This window comes from Chenopodium quinoa, unplaced genomic scaffold, assembly GCF_001683475.1.
Source record: "Chenopodium quinoa cultivar QQ74 unplaced genomic scaffold, ASM168347v1, whole genome shotgun sequence".
Lineage (NCBI taxonomy): Eukaryota > Viridiplantae > Streptophyta > Magnoliopsida > Caryophyllales > Amaranthaceae > Chenopodium > Chenopodium quinoa.
The window spans coordinates 3,804,706-3,821,559 of record NW_018743503.1 but is presented as its reverse complement, the minus strand read 5'-3'; the positions used below and the strand labels follow the sequence as shown (position 1 = coordinate 3,821,559).

Below are 16,854 nucleotides of genomic sequence, written 5' to 3'. Positions count from 1 at the left end.
GTCAGAATATTGAGGGGGTTATCCTACATTTTTTCCATAAAAGCCAGAACACAAAAGTAAGATATAACTAGTTCATTTAGTATGGAGGATGGAATGCAAAGGGAATAAGTATGAAAGTAGAAGACAGAGAACAAAGACCTGAAAATTCTTTAGTATTCCACTTATTAGAAGCCCTTGAGCGCAGGATCTTAGTCTTTCATAACATGCTTGCAGGGTTGGAGGGCCAACCAAGGCTTTGATATCTGCCTTATCAACAAAACCAATATCTGCAAAGCCAAAAAGCAAGTACACTGAAATGGATGTTCAAAAAAACTTGAATGAGGGTAAAGAGAGCACAATTTACACACAGCACACCTAGTACTCCTAGTAGTCTAGTACACAATCAAACAAATACGGTGAGCCTCAGTCCAAGAAAGGAGAAAGTTAAAGATTCAATTCCAATAGCTGTAGCACTCATCAGCACAGTATTAGCAGTAATAATGGCTTCAACCTTTATAGAATGAAATGTCATTAGTGTAAAGTTACACTCTTTTATTCATATCATGACTCCACCATTACCTAGTCCACTACACTCACACTCTCATAGTATGCATCAAGAATCCAATAATAAGAGAACAACTGCAGAAAATTTTAAGATTCTACCAAGGTCACATGAATTCCAAGGAAAAGCACTAATTAGGCACACTAAACAACTATATTTGGATAAAAACTACATATCTATTCTTAAGGTACTTACCATATAAGTTTAAAGAGGACTCATAGTAAGAAACCACAATACTAAAGAATGAAAAGGGGTTTTATGCCCTGAGATCCTAAAATGCTCCATTTATCTGATGTATCAACGTATTGCCTGCAGAAACAGACATACAAAACTTCTGTCAGTCACAGCATTAAAAATACAAATATCTATTCTTAAGGTCCACACAAACAACACAACTATCTATTCGTAAGGTCCACACAAACACAACTATCAAGCAAAAGATACTTTACAGTTTACACAGCTAAAACTAATGAAGTTGACCATTAAAGTCAAAACCAAGTGATTTCCTTGACTTCATAAACTCCAAAGACACCAGGGTCGAATAACTGCCATTTTTACAGCACTCCTAAGTCAATGGCAGACCAATCATATGGTCAAGTAAAATTGAGCTATCATACAATGGCTGGTATGTGACTATGCACTCTCATACTACTCTGACAAGATATATAATTCAATGTGAAAGCCTAACCTAGTTAACCAATCTCTTGAATATATACATTTATTAGCACACCAAAATCTTGATAATCCATTAAGACAAGCTCACTACTCCGAAAATAGGATATCAAATCTAATTAATTTCAATTTAAATTACTCCCTTCTTCCTTCATTAGTAAGTGTCACTAGAGCATCACAGGCCATGAATTCAGTGTACTAACACAATTACAACATGACAAATCTGATCATCACACAGACCACGAATTCAGAGTACTAACACAGAACAAACAAAAATAAGACCAAATTACTAAAATGTGGTATCTCTAAGCTCTGTTGTGGCTCAACCCTCCATTTTCCATGCATACTCATATCATTTCAAATCCCACCACCTTTAAACATAACACTACTATCGAAACCGACATTAAAATGCGCTAATAAAATAAGTTAGTATGATTTATAATTGTCTGTAACAATGTGAATCAGAATTACCCAAATAGAAGAAAAAAATATTTATTATTCAGTTTTAATCATTATAAAAATGTCAATAATAGTAAAATTTAAAAAAAAAAAAAAATCACTTTCAGATATCATCTTAACCTTTCAATCAGAAATAATAAATTTACAATAATATTAACAAAAGAAAAAAAAAATTGTAACCTGACAACCGATAACGACATCAAAATGCTGTGCCAAAACATCAACTACCGAAGAAGAAGGAAATACGTTGTCGGAATTGGAGGAATGAAGGTGAATAAGAGTGGGCGTCGAATGACGGAGAGAGAAAACTACCGAAGTAGGTTTGTTTCCTTGTAGCTGATAATGAAATAAGTAATAAAAGAGTTTTTTTTAAAAATATAAGTAAATATTTACAGCGCTCCCAAAAGAGAACGCTGCAAATACCTTTGTTTGTAGCGTTTTTAACTGTTGAACGCTACAATAAATGAATTTTTTTGCAACGTGCTTTACTTGAGAGCGCTGCAAATACCTCTGTTAAAATTTTTGCACATTTTTTGTAGCGTGTTTGTATAAAAAACGCTGCTATTAATTCATTAAATGGTTGACCCGCGTTGACTAGTAATTATTTGCAGCGTTCGATAGATAGGCATGCTGCAAATAGTGTGCTGCAAATGACATTTTTTCCACTAGTGCCAAGTGATGGCTAAAGACTACAACCAGCTAGCTGTGAAGCCAACTTCACTCGGACACAAAAGGGTGTCCGAGCAAAACTCCGAAGAAGGGTCACTCCAAGCATACCATGTCGGCAAGAAGTGTAAGTCGGTCAAGAAAGAGCAAGCGTAGCAGTTAATGACCGTCTGTCGGCCGGCGATCATACGGACATAGTGCTAGACCCAGACCAGCCTGATTGGACGGTCAAGGTGGGCACTATGGCCATGGGCTTGCTTGGAGATGACTTGGTGAATTTATTAAGAGAATTCAGAGATGTGTTTGCATTTGAAGTTCATGAGATGCCGGGTATAAGCCTAGACTTAGTAGTTCATAAGCTGGATGTGAATTCGGCCGTAAGGCCAGTCCGGCAGAAAAAGAGAAATCATGGTGAAGAAAGGAATCAGGCAGCCGCGACTGAAGTAAAGAAGTTGCTGGACGCAGGTTTCATTCGACAATGTTGTTACCCTGACTAGGTGGCCAATGTGGTTCTGGTTAAGAAGTCGATTGAATGGAACTTGGCGGATGTGCGTGGATTACACTGATCTCAACAAGGTGTGCCCTAAGGATAGCTTTCCCTTGCCTAAAATTGACCGCCTGGTTGATTCAATGGTCGGACATGCCCTGATGAGCTTTATGGATGCATACTCTAGTTTCCATCAAATCCCTTTGTGGGAAGAAGATCAGGAAAACACAGCATTTGTGACTGAACAGGGGCTGTACTTTTGAATACGGTCTTCAGAAATCAGATCGGTCGGAACATGGAGGCTTATATTGATGATATGATCGTTAAATAAAAAAAGTCGGCCGACCATCTAAGTAACCTCTGAGAAACATTTACCGAACTCAGGCGGCATAAGATGATGTTAAATCCGAAGAAGTGTGTCTTTGGTGTTGATTCTGGCAAATTTCTCAAGTCTTTGATTGATCAGCACGGCATTGAGGCCAACCTTGAGAAGATCCAAGCGGTCTTGACCATGAAATCGCCGAGAATCAGAAAAGAAGTTCAGAGGCTGACTGGCTGCTTAGCCACTCTCGGACGATTTTTGTTAAGATTAGGGGACAAGTGTCCCTACTTTTTTCAATCTATTAAGAAAAAAGCAATGTTTAAGTGGACCAAAGAGGCTGAGGAAGTTTTTGTTTAGCTGAAGATTCATTTGCATACACTTTCTCGGCTCATCAGTCCGCTTAAAGATGAGAAGCTATACATGTATCTTGCAATCTCTAATCACTCCTTAAGTGCCATCCTGCTTGCTGAGCGAGATGGCCATTAGATCCCTTTGTATTTCATCAGCCATGTTTTTGCACAATGCCAAGCTTAGGTACCCACCCATTGAAAAGTTTGGCTTGGCATTATTCATGGCATCTAAAAAGCTAAGGCCATATTTTCTTGCTCATTCGATTATGGTCTACACTGACCAACAGTTGAAGAAGTCGTTCACAACATTAGAGGCTAGCAGCCGAATGCTAAAATGGGCCTTGGAATTAAGGGGATTCGATATTACATTCTTACCCAAGAAAGCGATCAAGGGTCAGGCCATCACAGATTTTTTGGCTGAAATGACACGGCCGGACCTACAGCCGGCAAGGGATCAGATCTGAAAAGTTTTTGTTGACAGAAGTGCAATAGCGACCGAATGTGGCGTGGTATCATATGTTTATCTCTAGAGGGAGATAAGTTTGAATATGCCTTGAGATTTCAGTTTCAAGCATCTAACAACGAGGCCGAGTATGAAGCCCTCTTGGCTGGCCTTAGAATGTGTAAGGCAGCAGGGGCAACAAAAACTGATGCTTGCTCGGACTCCCAACTAATTGTCACTGAAGTAAATAGGGACTACGAGGCTAAGGAGCCAACAATGATGAAATACTTACAAATGGTGAAGGATGAGGCCAAGGGCTTAGAGCATTTCACGCTGCAACAAGTTCCTCTATCCGAGAACCATCAAGCGGACGCCCTGTCTAAGCTAGCCTTTTCGGCATCATGTGATACTCCAAGATCTGTGTTCTGGGAAGTTAAAGAGAAGCGGAGCATTGATGCCGAGCCCGTGCAAATCATTGACTGAAGCTCCACATGGATGGACGAAATAATCTCCTATCTCAAAGATGGAGTTCTTCCAGACGACCCAAAGGAGAGTTGGGTAATGAAGAAAAAGGCGGCCTAGTTTGAGATAAAGGGGGAGAGCTTGTTCAAGAGATCATTTGTAAAACCATACTTAAAGTGTGTTACGCCCGACAAGAGGCATGAAGTACTGGACGACCTCCATCAAGGGCATTGCGGATCACATCTAGGTGGATGGGCCTTAGCTGTAAAGGTAATCCACATGGGGTATTACTGGCCGAGTATGAATTCGGACGCCATAAAGATGGTGAAAATATGTGACAAGTGCTAGAGATTCGCAACCCTCATCTACCGTCTGGCAAACAGCTTGTCGGCCATAAGTAGTCAACTTCCCTTTGTAAAAAAGGGCATGGACATCTTAGAGCTATAGTCTCCTGCATCAGGGCAGCGACGGTACGTGTTAGTAGCAGTTGACTACTTCATGAAGTGGGTGGAGGCTGAGGCTGTTCCAGAAATCAAAGTGGAAAGATGTATCCGCCTTCATCTGGAAGAAGATAATCACACGTTTTGGTGTGCCTCAATCAATGGTGTTTGATAATGAACCACAATTTGAGGCTTACCATCTCAGGGATTGGCTGAGTGACTAGGGCATAACACATTACTTTGCCTCGGTCGGACACCCAAAGGCCAATGGCCAAGTTGAAGTAAACAACAAATTTATCTCCAATGGCATCAAGCGGAAGCTGGAGAAAGCAGGCGGCCTATGGGCTAATGAGTTGGTTAATGTACTATGGTCCATTCGAACAACGGTAAAAACTTCAACAGGGGAGACCCCATTCTTTCTGGTTTATGGCGTTGAGGCCGTGCTCCCGATTGAAATGTATGAGCCCACTCTACGAGCGATGTTATATGATGAATCGACTAATTGGGAGGCCATGAAGTCCGCCCTAGAGTTCCTTCCAGAAGCCAAGGGCAATGCGGCGCTTGGACACGAAATATATCGTCTAAGAATGACAAGGGCGTATAATCGAAAAGTGTTAAAGCAGCCGCTTAAGTTAGGGGATCTTGTTTGAGAAAAATGGAAGCGGTAGGCCGAGCAAAAGAAGATGGCAAGCTAACCCCTAATTGGGAAGGGCCCTACCGGATTAAAGAAGAAGTACGAGATGGTACCAACCATCTTGAAGCCTTGTATGGCCGTCCTATTCCCCGTACGTGGAATACAGACAATCTCAAAAAATATTATATATATTGTTTTTTGTACTTAGCCTTAAAGTTGTATATACAACTAGGTCTAACGACCAAGCAATGTAATTAAAGCCACATGGGGAAACAATGTAATCTTGACAAAATTAAAGAAAAAGTCTTACATTGTTATTAAATTTGTGCATACGTACGTTTAGGTGACATCAAGCAGAATTGCCGCCTAAAAACAAAAACAAAGGTTGCTTGCAACATAGCGGCTCGGCCCTTGATAAGGGCAGGGTTGAATGGCTAGGAAAAATGCCTAGCCAAGGTTTTTCCCAGCAAAGCAACTCGGCCAAAAATGGTCAGGTTGTCATTAAGACCATTCGGCGAGGAATTTGGTCGGACGGTTAAGAAATAAGGTAGCCTGAAATTTGTTTGAGGCAATTTAACCTTAAGGGCAAGGGCATACCTTGGATATCAAGCCCTATGAACACTTACAAATTCCAGGTTTAGATAATACTTGAAATTTCATGAGTACGTCCGAGAGATAATAACATAAGACCACTCGACAAAAGCCAATTAAACGACCGCATAATTCATTCGGCATTTGCCTAATCCAAGGGCCATCATTATTATGATTTGATTAACATACTAGTTCTCATACCCTTCAAGGTAAAAAACCTATTAAGTTAATCAAACCACTTTGAATATGGACTAGACAAAATGTCGAATAAAGGGGCATACCCCCAGTATATAATCATTCGTACGCAAAAACGCATAATAAAGGCATGAAAAATTGCTCAAAAAATGCAGTATGGATGAAGAAAGAAGAAAGCTTGCATATAAAAAAAACCGTTCAAACAGACGTCAATGAAAAGAAGAGTATAATACAAGACCGCCCAAACAGGCGGCAAAAAATGAATTGTTCAAAAGAAAGAAATAAAAACAAAAGCACTAAAAGCTTGATCAATGCAGCAGGGGGACCCGAACTCTTCACTCGGCCAGTGCCTCATCAGCATTGGCGTTGGAGGCCTCGACGGTCTTGGCCGGCTCCTCTTACTTGGTTGGATTCTTCCCCACCTCCCCATCACCTTCATAATCATCTTCGTCGTCCTTAGAACCAGAAGGAGTTTCGACGAACTTGGGAAGGGGCAAGCCGACAGCCTCGGCCTCCTCCTTGAGAGAGAAATGCTCCAGCCGGCGAGCAAAGCGCTCCTGATAATAAGCCACCTCACCGACGTCAACCATCATGGCGAACGCCTCATAGAAGCGGCTCTTCAATCTCTCTTCGGCCTTGTGCTCAATCTGGACGGCCTTCTTTGGGTCAATCAGTCGCGACGCCTTTAATTACTCAGTCAAGTCCGCAATGGACTTATTCAGACACTCAACCTCAAGTTTGAGGGAGTCCACTTGGTCTAGACCCGCCTGAAGAGCCTGGAGACTGGAGACACTCAACCTCAACTCGACCTTCAGCTTCTCTGAGGCTTCAAATTGAAGCCCTCTTTCCACTACGAAGCGTTAGCGACCGCCTCATCCCTCTCTTGTTGCTTAGTCACCCAAGCCAACCGCTCCTACTGAAGAGCATCGCCCATCTTGACGATGTCCTCGGTTTGCTGGGCTGATTTCTCAGACAATACGTTCAAGGCTGCCCTGTGCCGGATCTCCTACATGGCCTGGGTTCTGGTATTTTCATCGGATATCTTTATTATTTCGTCCCAGGCCGCCTTGATCTTTTCATTCTCCTTGGACCGCCAGTCCAAGAAGGCACTAAGCCTAATTAAGAGCTACATTCGGACACAAACGAGTTAGTAAGAGCAAAGCATGAAAATAAACCAAGTATTGATACTTAGACAAAATGCAACTACCTCGGCACTGTTGTTAATCATTGGGCCAAGGAAGCCCACATCAATTCCGCGGAACTTGTCGCGCTACTCCTTTAGGATGGCCTTGAGCGTGGCGCCTGTAAATACAAGTACAAAACATGCCTATGTCTTATATACCTTCCGAGAAGGGTGGAGGAGATGGTATGTTGAACGTTGCTGAGTGAAGGGGCAGCGGCTGATCCACAGACTTATCAATTACCTCAACATGCGAAGTCGAGGCCGTGTTGTCGATCGTTTTGGATGGGGACGACTTTCCCCCTTCGCCCAAGCGGACGGTTTCATCGTGGACCGCCTCAGTTTGCGGATCCACAGACTTGGAGACCCCACTAGGTGTCAGCTGGGGTAGCTCTCCTTTAGACTGCTTAGAAGCAGTTTGCGGCGTGGTCTTGGCCACCTGGGGGGAAGACTTATCCTTTGAGGCTGTTATCTTCCTAGACTTGGACGGTTAGCCGTGCTTGGAAGCAGAAGCCGAATGCTTCCTTTTAGCCCTGGGAGTGGACACCTGAAAAGATTAAAAAGTTGCTTTCGAGTGAAATTGGAGAGGATACCCTTCTCAACATACCATCTCAGCAATAAAGTTAAAAAGTTGCGTCTGAGTGAAATTGGAGAGGATACCCTTCCAAACATACCAGCTCGACAATAAAGTTATAAAGTTGCGTTCAAGTAAAATTGGAAAGGATACCCTTCCCAACATACCAACTCGGCAATAAAGTTAAAAAAGTTGTGTCCGAGCGAAATTGGAAAGGATACCATTCCCAACCTACAAGCTCGAAAAAAAAAACAAAAAAGAAGAAAAGTCATTAATACCTCCTTAGCCTGGTCGTACTGTTGCTGGCGGAGTTTGTACCGCACCAGGTTGAACTCGGAAATGTTGGTCTCTCCTTTTTGTTTGGGGTCCAACATCGCAAGAGCTTCGTCTGAAAAGAGAAAGAAAAAAAACAAAAGGTGTTGGAACATTTTCAATTTGTAAAAGCATTCGAATGGGCAAGTCACAAAGTTTCACCTTGGCGCTAGTTTCGGTATAGGCCGCAGGCCAAATACCGGGATCCAATGGGACGACATGGTCACATACTTCCCATTCCTGACCACCTTCTGGACCTTGAAGGACTCAAGTTGAAATTTGTTGTCAGGATGGACGAGCGGCTTAGTGGGCTTGTGCATCCCACGTCCGAGCTGGATAGGGTCGGCGTTGAAGTGATTCATCCGCAAATTAAATTCTTCATTGTCAGTTCTGATGCGGTAGAATCAGTGCTTCCAGTTGTGCCACTTGGACAGCTTGTGCATAACCACTAAATATTCTTTACAGGTGTTCAGAATAAACCAACCGTCCGTCTCAACTTCTAGTCGGACCATTGAGTGCATCTCGCAAAAGACTAGGACGTCTGGATTAAATCCTTGCCTGAGGCACGTCACCAGATAGCCAAATATGTTTACCCAGCTGTTCGGCACCAGCTTGAAAATTGCAATGTTGTATTCGTCCAACAAAGCCTGGACGAATGGATGTAAGGGGAAGCGAAGGCCCACTTCTAAAGCGGCACGGTAAACACTGAAGCATTTCTTTCTTTGCCTCCTACCTTCCTAGGCGGCCACCTAGTATAAGCGACTCGGCGCCACGATCTGGTAGCCTTCTTCAAGTTGGAGGAATTCTCTAAACTCCTCAAATTTATAGCTAGGGCAACGTCGCCGACCATACAAGCATATATGTCTTTGAAGTTCTTGGCGTTATCCTCTTTGGCAGCCTGATCGGCGTCCGGATTCATAGCTTCTTGTTCGGCGGCCTGGGGTTCAGGGGCCCTGTCCGAGACAAACTTAGAGGACAACACTGTGTCCAAGGCAGCAACCTCGGTCGAGCTCCCTCCTATAGAGCCCTGGCCGGATTTAGTAACAATGGTGCCCTTAGGCACCAAGGATTTTTTTACCCTTATCTTTCTTCCCTCCAGCGTCCGTTTGATTTCCTAAAGGAGGAGCGTTGCGAGGGGGAAGGTCGGACGGCTCAGAGATATGAATTCCAGTCCTAAGCCTGGCCAACCTGGTAGTTTGGATTGAGGGTTGTTGGGGATTTTTCGGACGATCCCCCTTGGCCGGACCTAGCGTCCGCCTGATTTGTTGAAGGATTCCTTTTAGAAGATGGCAGCTCGTTCGGCATCAGGACTGAGCTGGTATATTAGGAAAGGCATTGTACCGAATTATTCCCGGACGCCTGCCTAGAAGAGGTCTAAGAAGTTGTGTTTTGTTGAGCTAGTCGCTCAGAAAAGGAGGCGTTCACCTCCACTACAGAACAGGCACTACCACTAACTGTGGCACCCGTACTCTCCCCGTCCGTATTACTTGGGTCAAAAGGGACTAAGGAATCCACCATACTGCCGTTTGGATTTCTAGGGCATCACGCTCGTACGTCTGTCTCGTACATGCCATGGTCGACTGTAGGGATAGAGAAGAATAGGTGGGGGCGAGTTAGTACGCAGTACAAACGGACCCACACCAAAGAGAGGAGGAGTTATCTGTGTCCACTCTAGACTCCTCAGTTCCAGGCGATCGACCGACCTCAGGAGGAGGAACAGACGAAGACGAGTATTGTGCATGTTTGTATTTAAAAAATAAAACAAATATGGAAAAGGAAAAAATAAAGAAAAGAAGACAGTTATCTTTGTACAAGTAGAAAACTTCGAAGATCTTGGAGGGTTGACCGGAAAACTCAAGAATTTCGAACGGAAAGTTCAAAGACACGGCGGAGCTCTTGAAGAGTTGAAGGAAAATCACTTTCTCACTCTAAAAGGCTTTGATCTCTCCCTAAAAATCGCAAAGTTCTTAAGTGACAAAATGAAGTCAAACAAGTCTTATTTATAGGCAAATTTATGGGGGTAAAATGGTAAAATAGTTTTTCTCGCCTAGAAGCTCAAACGATTATTTTTTGAAAAATTAACATAAAAGCCCAAACGGTTAATTTAACCTTTCCGTTAATATAGACGGGGAAAACGTACGGTTGCCCAAACGGTGCGTCAAAATAGACGGCCAGGTCAGCAACTTCAAGCCATTAGCCCGAGAAATACGGAAGACAGGTGTCCCACCTGGTAGCAGGCGGCACCATACATCCGACTGATTTCAAGACTTAAGTCCACTAATGAAATCAGACGGACCGACTAAGGCAATTAGCCCAAAAGGATAATCCCATGATCAGAGGGACGATATAGTCTGCCTCTTTTTAATAACGATGCTCCATTAGCCCAGTACTCGAATGTTACTAGACGAGTGAAAATCAAAGGAGACGACCCGTTTGGTACGAGCCATCCCTCTGAGGGGCAAATGTTTAGGGTAAAAATATACCCAACACGTGGTCCAATCCAATAGTGTATCGTTGCCCAGTAGCAGGCGACACGTGTCCCAATAGGAAGATGACACATGGCAAACAAGAGAGCACCTGAATAAGGAAAAGACCTCCTTACATCAGGAGGCCCAAATAATCCCGAGGAAAGCGCTAAAATGGCGCCCCCAAAGAGCACACCATTCTAGGTCACTAAACCCTAGATGACACCACTACTATAAAAAAGGCTAAAGAAACCCGTTGTAAATGACATAAGAGACCTGTTTATAGGAGGTCTCTAGCTCACAGGTCTCTTTGGTAATAAATAAGAGACTTGTTTAAGAAGTTAACAGGTCTCTTTGCATGTAATTACATCACATATTTAAGAAGGGGAAGAGACCTGTTATTTAACGCAACAGGTCTCTTTGATATCCATTAAGAGACCTATTACATTAGATAACATGTCTCTTTATTCTATTTTTTTAAAATAAAAATTCGATGATATATATTTATTATTTTGTAATTATTCTACTAAAAATGGAAAGAAATTGTAAAATCACAAAATCAAACAATTAAATAAATTTACATAAACTTATATTATTATTGAATCACTAGTAGTAACTTACTACAGTAGTGAGTAACATTTACAAGTAAATAAGAAGAATAATAATTTACAAGTGTATAAGAACTTATAGAAATAGTTTACAAGTATACAAGAACTTATAGAAATAATTTACAAGTATATAAGAACTTTTGGAAATAATTTACAAGTTACCAAAACCAACAACAATCCCATCATTTTATGCGGCACGTGAATACAACACATCATGGGTAATTCTTTAGCCCTCCATTCATCAGCTTAGCGAGTTTCTTGAATTGCTCATCCTCCTGTACACCATTAAGAGGATCAATGAAATAAAAAACTACAAGGCTTTAATTCAGGTCAAAAACTAGATAGCAACAACATAAACACAACCTTAACAACTGATTTAGCAACAAATCATCTCTTCCTATTCCTGCATAAAAGCATTTCGATACACAGATTTCAAAATGAACAATACCACATTACATTTCTAGTTCAACTATACATTTTAAAAAATTCACAAAAACATGAGAAAAAAATGTAATCAAAAGTTCACAAAATTAACTATACATTTCATTATTTCAATAAATTCACAAAAACAGAAGAAAAAACAAGTAATAAACCAATTAGCCAACAAATTTCAATATTCAAATATTTCAATAAGACAATAAACCAACACATTTCAAAATTTCAATACTTCAAATCTTCAATACCCAGAATAATTGAACAAAAGTATAACTGTAAATCAATTAAACAAGTAATAAACTAATAATTCAGAGATTAAATTCAGATTTACATACCGTGAATTGGGTCTAGCGATTTAGCGAAGTGAGCGAAGTCGAATGGAGAGCAGCGAGTCCAGCGACAAGCCGACGAACGGGCGAAGCACTGAATCACGAAGCAGCGACGGCGGCGACTCGACGGACGGAGGGACGGAGTGCCGGGAGTGGAGCCGACGAGCGAGAGCGACAGACTCAGTTCAAAATTCAAAAATTCAATAATCATTAATTAATTCAATACACACAAATGACAAATTCACGATAAAAGTATAAACTATAAAACAATTAAACAAGTAATGAAATTCAGATTTACATAATATATACCTCCATTGACTATTTGATTTGGGTGAATTGGCCAATTGAATTTGCGAAGTGCGAACAACGAACTGGAGATTTGCGAAATGCGAACTTGTCAACTTGAGATTTGAGATTTGCGAAGCAGCCAGTGGAAGCAGCGTCTGGCCGAGCTTTCCCCTGAAACCCCACGCACGGCGAACAACGACGGCGAATCAATGGCGACCTGGAGACCTTCCGCCTTCGAAGAGAGAGAAACTGAAAATTGAAAAGTTATGGTTTGGTTTTTGTTTTCTTCTTTCTGTCTTAGGCTCTTGTTTTTTCTTTTTTTTTTTTAATTTTTTTTTTGAAAATGGGGGGACGCCACTGAAGGTGAGAGTCATGGTGGGCCCTTACACACATAAGAGACCCGTTGAGTTTAACAATAGGTCTCTTAATTCCCTCCCTCTATATCCCACAACAAAAGTGGTGGGCCCATTGACATTTTAGAGACATGTTATCACTAATATTAGGTCTCTTATGTCAAAGAGACCTTCTGTATTTACCAACAGGTGTCTTATTATAGGTTTCTTTGGCCTTTTTTGTAGTAGTGCACACACTCCCACCCCTATAAATACCCCAATCATTTATGATGGGAGGGGTGGATAGAGACATCTCATTTATTGCATAAGCAATTTGCTCTAACTTCTCTCTAATTTCTCTCTCTAAATTATATCGTCTTTTGATCAACTTGATCGTCGGAGGCGAATATTCCGTCAAATGGAATATTCGTTGTTTTGCAGGTGTACAAGACCGTCCGGCTATATTCAAGACCTGTATCTCGAGGGATTCCAAAAAATCCCGAAACAAGTAGTTACTTGGATGATATATCATTAACCAATAAAGGGCTTAATAATAAACCAAAGTGAAAATAACAAAGAGCTAAATGAAAGTTATTATTGTTATTATTACTATTACTATTACTATGTAATATTAATTTCGTACTTACTTGCCAATACCGAGTGCATCTCGGCGCATACCTGCTATGCATTTACAAAGCATATAGGAGGGCAGAAATGTAAATTTGGCAAGTTTCTGAAAAAAAGCTAACTCAACAGTGGTACATTATAATGTACCATTAATGTATAAGTTGTCTTAATAGTACTTTTTGTGTATTATTATGCTAGCAGTGGTACTTTTTACCATCCTATAGGTTGAATATTTTCCTCTAAAATACATAGCATCTGTCACCTATTATACATATAATAGTACATTTTTTCATCCTATATATTTGCTAACAAATAACAGCTATGCGCTAAGAGTTAACCGCCAATACCTCCCAAAGTGATTCTTGTGTGTCAAGTCTTAGTTAATTAAGCTTCTTCTAGAAAACTCGGACATTGATATGAGTGATGACAGGTCAATGTCTTCGTCGGTGGCCTGGGTTGGGGCCACAGTGTTGACATCATTTAGGGGTTTGGGCAATTTGGTGGAAAATTAGATGTCTTTTTAAAGTAACCGGTGGTAAAAAATAAAAACATTATATATGCTAATTATTATCCGTGAGCACGGATGTGTTGATGAAATTATTATTTTTAAAATGTCGGCTTGAGCACAGACATGCTAGATTATCATTCAATCAATGAAAAATGGATTTAAAATCAATTAAATACTTTATGAATAATTTAGACAGTTAATACATAGCACGAGTACAGACTAGTTAATTAAAATGAGAAAATATACTTGTAGTTTACACAACTTCAATCCTCTAATTTAGCTACAATTACTCTTTTATGTATAGAATTAAAATGAGGTTTTATTAATACCCAAAAAAAAAAAAAATGTTATAAGTGGAGTTTGTGTAAGAAAAACGACTTTCTACTAGAAAGATAGATGAAACAAAAATAAAATAAAATAAAAATGTAACCAACTTAAACGAACGTAGCTAGTAGTATAATACATATAGGAAGAAGTATTGGCCCATAGGCCATATGTATTTAGCATTCAAATAGGATGATATTTTTATAAATAACGGGAACTTGATGATGGAAAATATGATGGTAAAAAGTACCACTACATGCATAATAGTACACAAAAAGTACTACTCGAAAAACTTATACTTTAATGGTACATTATACATGTATAGTAGTACACAAAAATGTACCACTGTACCATTAAAAAAAAAAAGAAAATGTACCACCGAATCCTAGATTGCCCTCCTTTGTACATGTCAAATACATAGACCCTATGCGCCTAAATGCACTCATCATACAGTACTATGTCAATATCCATGGTATCACATTATGAAACAACCATTAGGATTCTCATCACTAAACGCATCGCCGGTTCTTCCAGTCGCGAATGACGAAGAAAGTGAAGGGTTATAGCCATGGTATTCATGTCCATCATACCCATGCTTGAAGTAGTTGTAAGACGAGGTTGGTTGAGCCTGCGTACCACTACCATATGATGTTGAACCCGACCCAATCGACCCGTTGCTTTGGCATTGAGTTGGGTATTGATGAGTGAAACTCCTTAGCTCTGGGTTGTATGGAAATTGCCATAGTTCTGCTCTTCTCCCTGTTCTTCTTACTGCTTTCAATACTTTCTTTTGGTCTGCTATTCCATTTACTATCACTTTTTGCATTGCCATGTCTATTTCAACTCCGTCCACTCCTATAAACGTGTCGTTGATCGCATCCAACATCATATTATAATGTTAGTATATAAATAATTAAGCATTTTAGACAATAAAGTTGTGTCAAAGTAAATAAAGAGTGCTATTAAATAAAAGTAAATAAAGAGTGATAAATATTTGCGTGTAGGTGGTTATAATTATTGATTTTCGAGTAATATAATTAAATGATTTATTAATAGGATAGAATCCTCGTCCATTAAATTATTTAAATTTGAGTATGAAATCACTCGCAAAATACCTACTATTAGCTTAAACTTTTTATTAAGGATCAAATTTGAGAAATTTTAAGGTATAACAATACTCTTACCTTTCATTTTATCTAGTGTTTTCTTGATCTTGCTTTCACATCCAGGGCAGCACATGTGTACTCTCATTTCTGTGGTCTGAAAAATATGATTATGATCACAAAAAAATTGGTTAATTAACTCTTGAAAATGTAAAAGATAAAATAAAGAAATACATTGCATTAAGAAAATATAAGAATATACCGTTGTCATTTTCTATTTTCTTAGAAAATGAAGTTGATGAATGTAAATAAAATACTAGAAAGTTTGAGTTGTTAGAAGTTTATGTATGATCAACCGAATATAGTTTCAAGGTTCAGTACTTCTTCAATCTTATAAAGAGCTCCTTCTCTACTCTATTAATTATTAGTTTTCCTTAGTCAATTAAATAAAATTATGTAGAGACTATATATGATTAATTTGCACCGACTTTTTCTATAACTTCTTATAATAATATTATTATGGTACCATTGTACAATTGAAACTTGGGGATATGTTAATGCAGGAAGCTTCAATGGTGGGTTTTGATTAGTTGTGCATGTGATAGTCTAATTTATGTCTAATATAAGCAAAGGTTACCAAATGCCTTAGGGTTGTTGACTTTATCGCTAATTAAGGTTCTAATAATTCGATACTGATCATAGCTTAGCACTTTTTTTTTTAATAAGTCATAGCTTAGCACAAAGAAATTGCAAATAGGTTATTTTTTATTTCCCTGTTTTTTCAACTTATTAGCTCTAGTTGTATTTGCAAATTATCTGAACTTGCATGTTTGGTACAATTTGAAAAGAACCGAATTAGAAACAAATAAATAAAATGTAGTCACTGAAATCAAATTTAGGATTAAGAGAGTAACAAATTTAATTTGTTAGTAGAGTGTTGGAAAGGTTGATAATAATGGTTTCCTTTTATATATACCAAACAACTGGTAATAAGACAGTTAAATGATTTTATTATCAATATTGTAAAGTACAGTACCAAACATGCTCTAATGTGCATGGTTTGAAGACCCTTTAAGCCTTATATGGTTTGAATACCAAATAAATAAATAGATAGATATATCATATAAGTCAATTCTTAGGAGTTTAACCTTTAGATTTCTATTAAAATTAAAGTTAACATAAATTATATAAGTTTGAGTTATCATATAAATTATTTCAAATTGTAAAATACGCATCGCACACATTTATATCTAGTTAGAACTACACCCGGTCAAAAAAGTGCCCATAAGGGAAAAAAAAACATCATGAGAGTTGGACTTTTATACGTAAAGGTATTAAAGACTGACTTGATCGATACGAGTGATTTGATACCACCCAAAAAAAAACCAATTTTAGATTTTGACTCATATTGTCAATATTTTAGCATGACTTAACATTGAAATAAATTTGACCTAATTCGAACTTACGTAATCCGAGCCAATTCCTTAAATTGACACCTCTAAACTTGT

At 39.4% G+C, this 16,854-nt stretch overlaps 1 protein-coding gene and 1 long non-coding RNA gene across 2 annotated transcripts; both read right to left on the bottom strand.

Moving 5' to 3' along the window:
- Nucleotides 1–11,408: 11,408 nt before the first annotated feature.
- Nucleotides 11,409–12,758, bottom strand: LOC110739477. The gene is made up of 3 exons (XR_002514829.1): nt 12,474–12,758; nt 12,171–12,343; nt 11,409–11,675 (listed from the first exon to the last, which is right to left on the bottom strand). It is a non-coding gene; the product is annotated as an uncharacterized LOC110739477 (long non-coding RNA).
- A 1,194-nt stretch (nt 12,759–13,952) lies between these two features.
- LOC110739476 (heavy metal-associated isoprenylated plant protein 28-like) lies at nt 13,953–16,109 on the bottom strand. The gene is made up of 3 exons (XM_021919922.1): nt 15,609–16,109; nt 15,428–15,503; nt 13,953–15,098 (listed from the first exon to the last, which is right to left on the bottom strand). The coding sequence occupies exons 1-3, from the start codon at nt 15,615–15,617 to the stop codon at nt 14,719–14,721; spliced, it is 465 nt and encodes a 154-aa protein (XP_021775614.1). The 5' UTR covers nt 15,618–16,109; the 3' UTR covers nt 13,953–14,718.
- Nucleotides 16,110–16,854: the final 745 nt, after the last annotated feature.

Coding starts and splice junctions, on each gene's coding strand:
- LOC110739476 (XM_021919922.1), bottom strand. Junction 15,099..15,427: donor AACACTAGATAAAATGAAAG/GTAAGAGTATTG, acceptor ACACGTTTATAG/GAGTGGACGGAGTTGAAATA.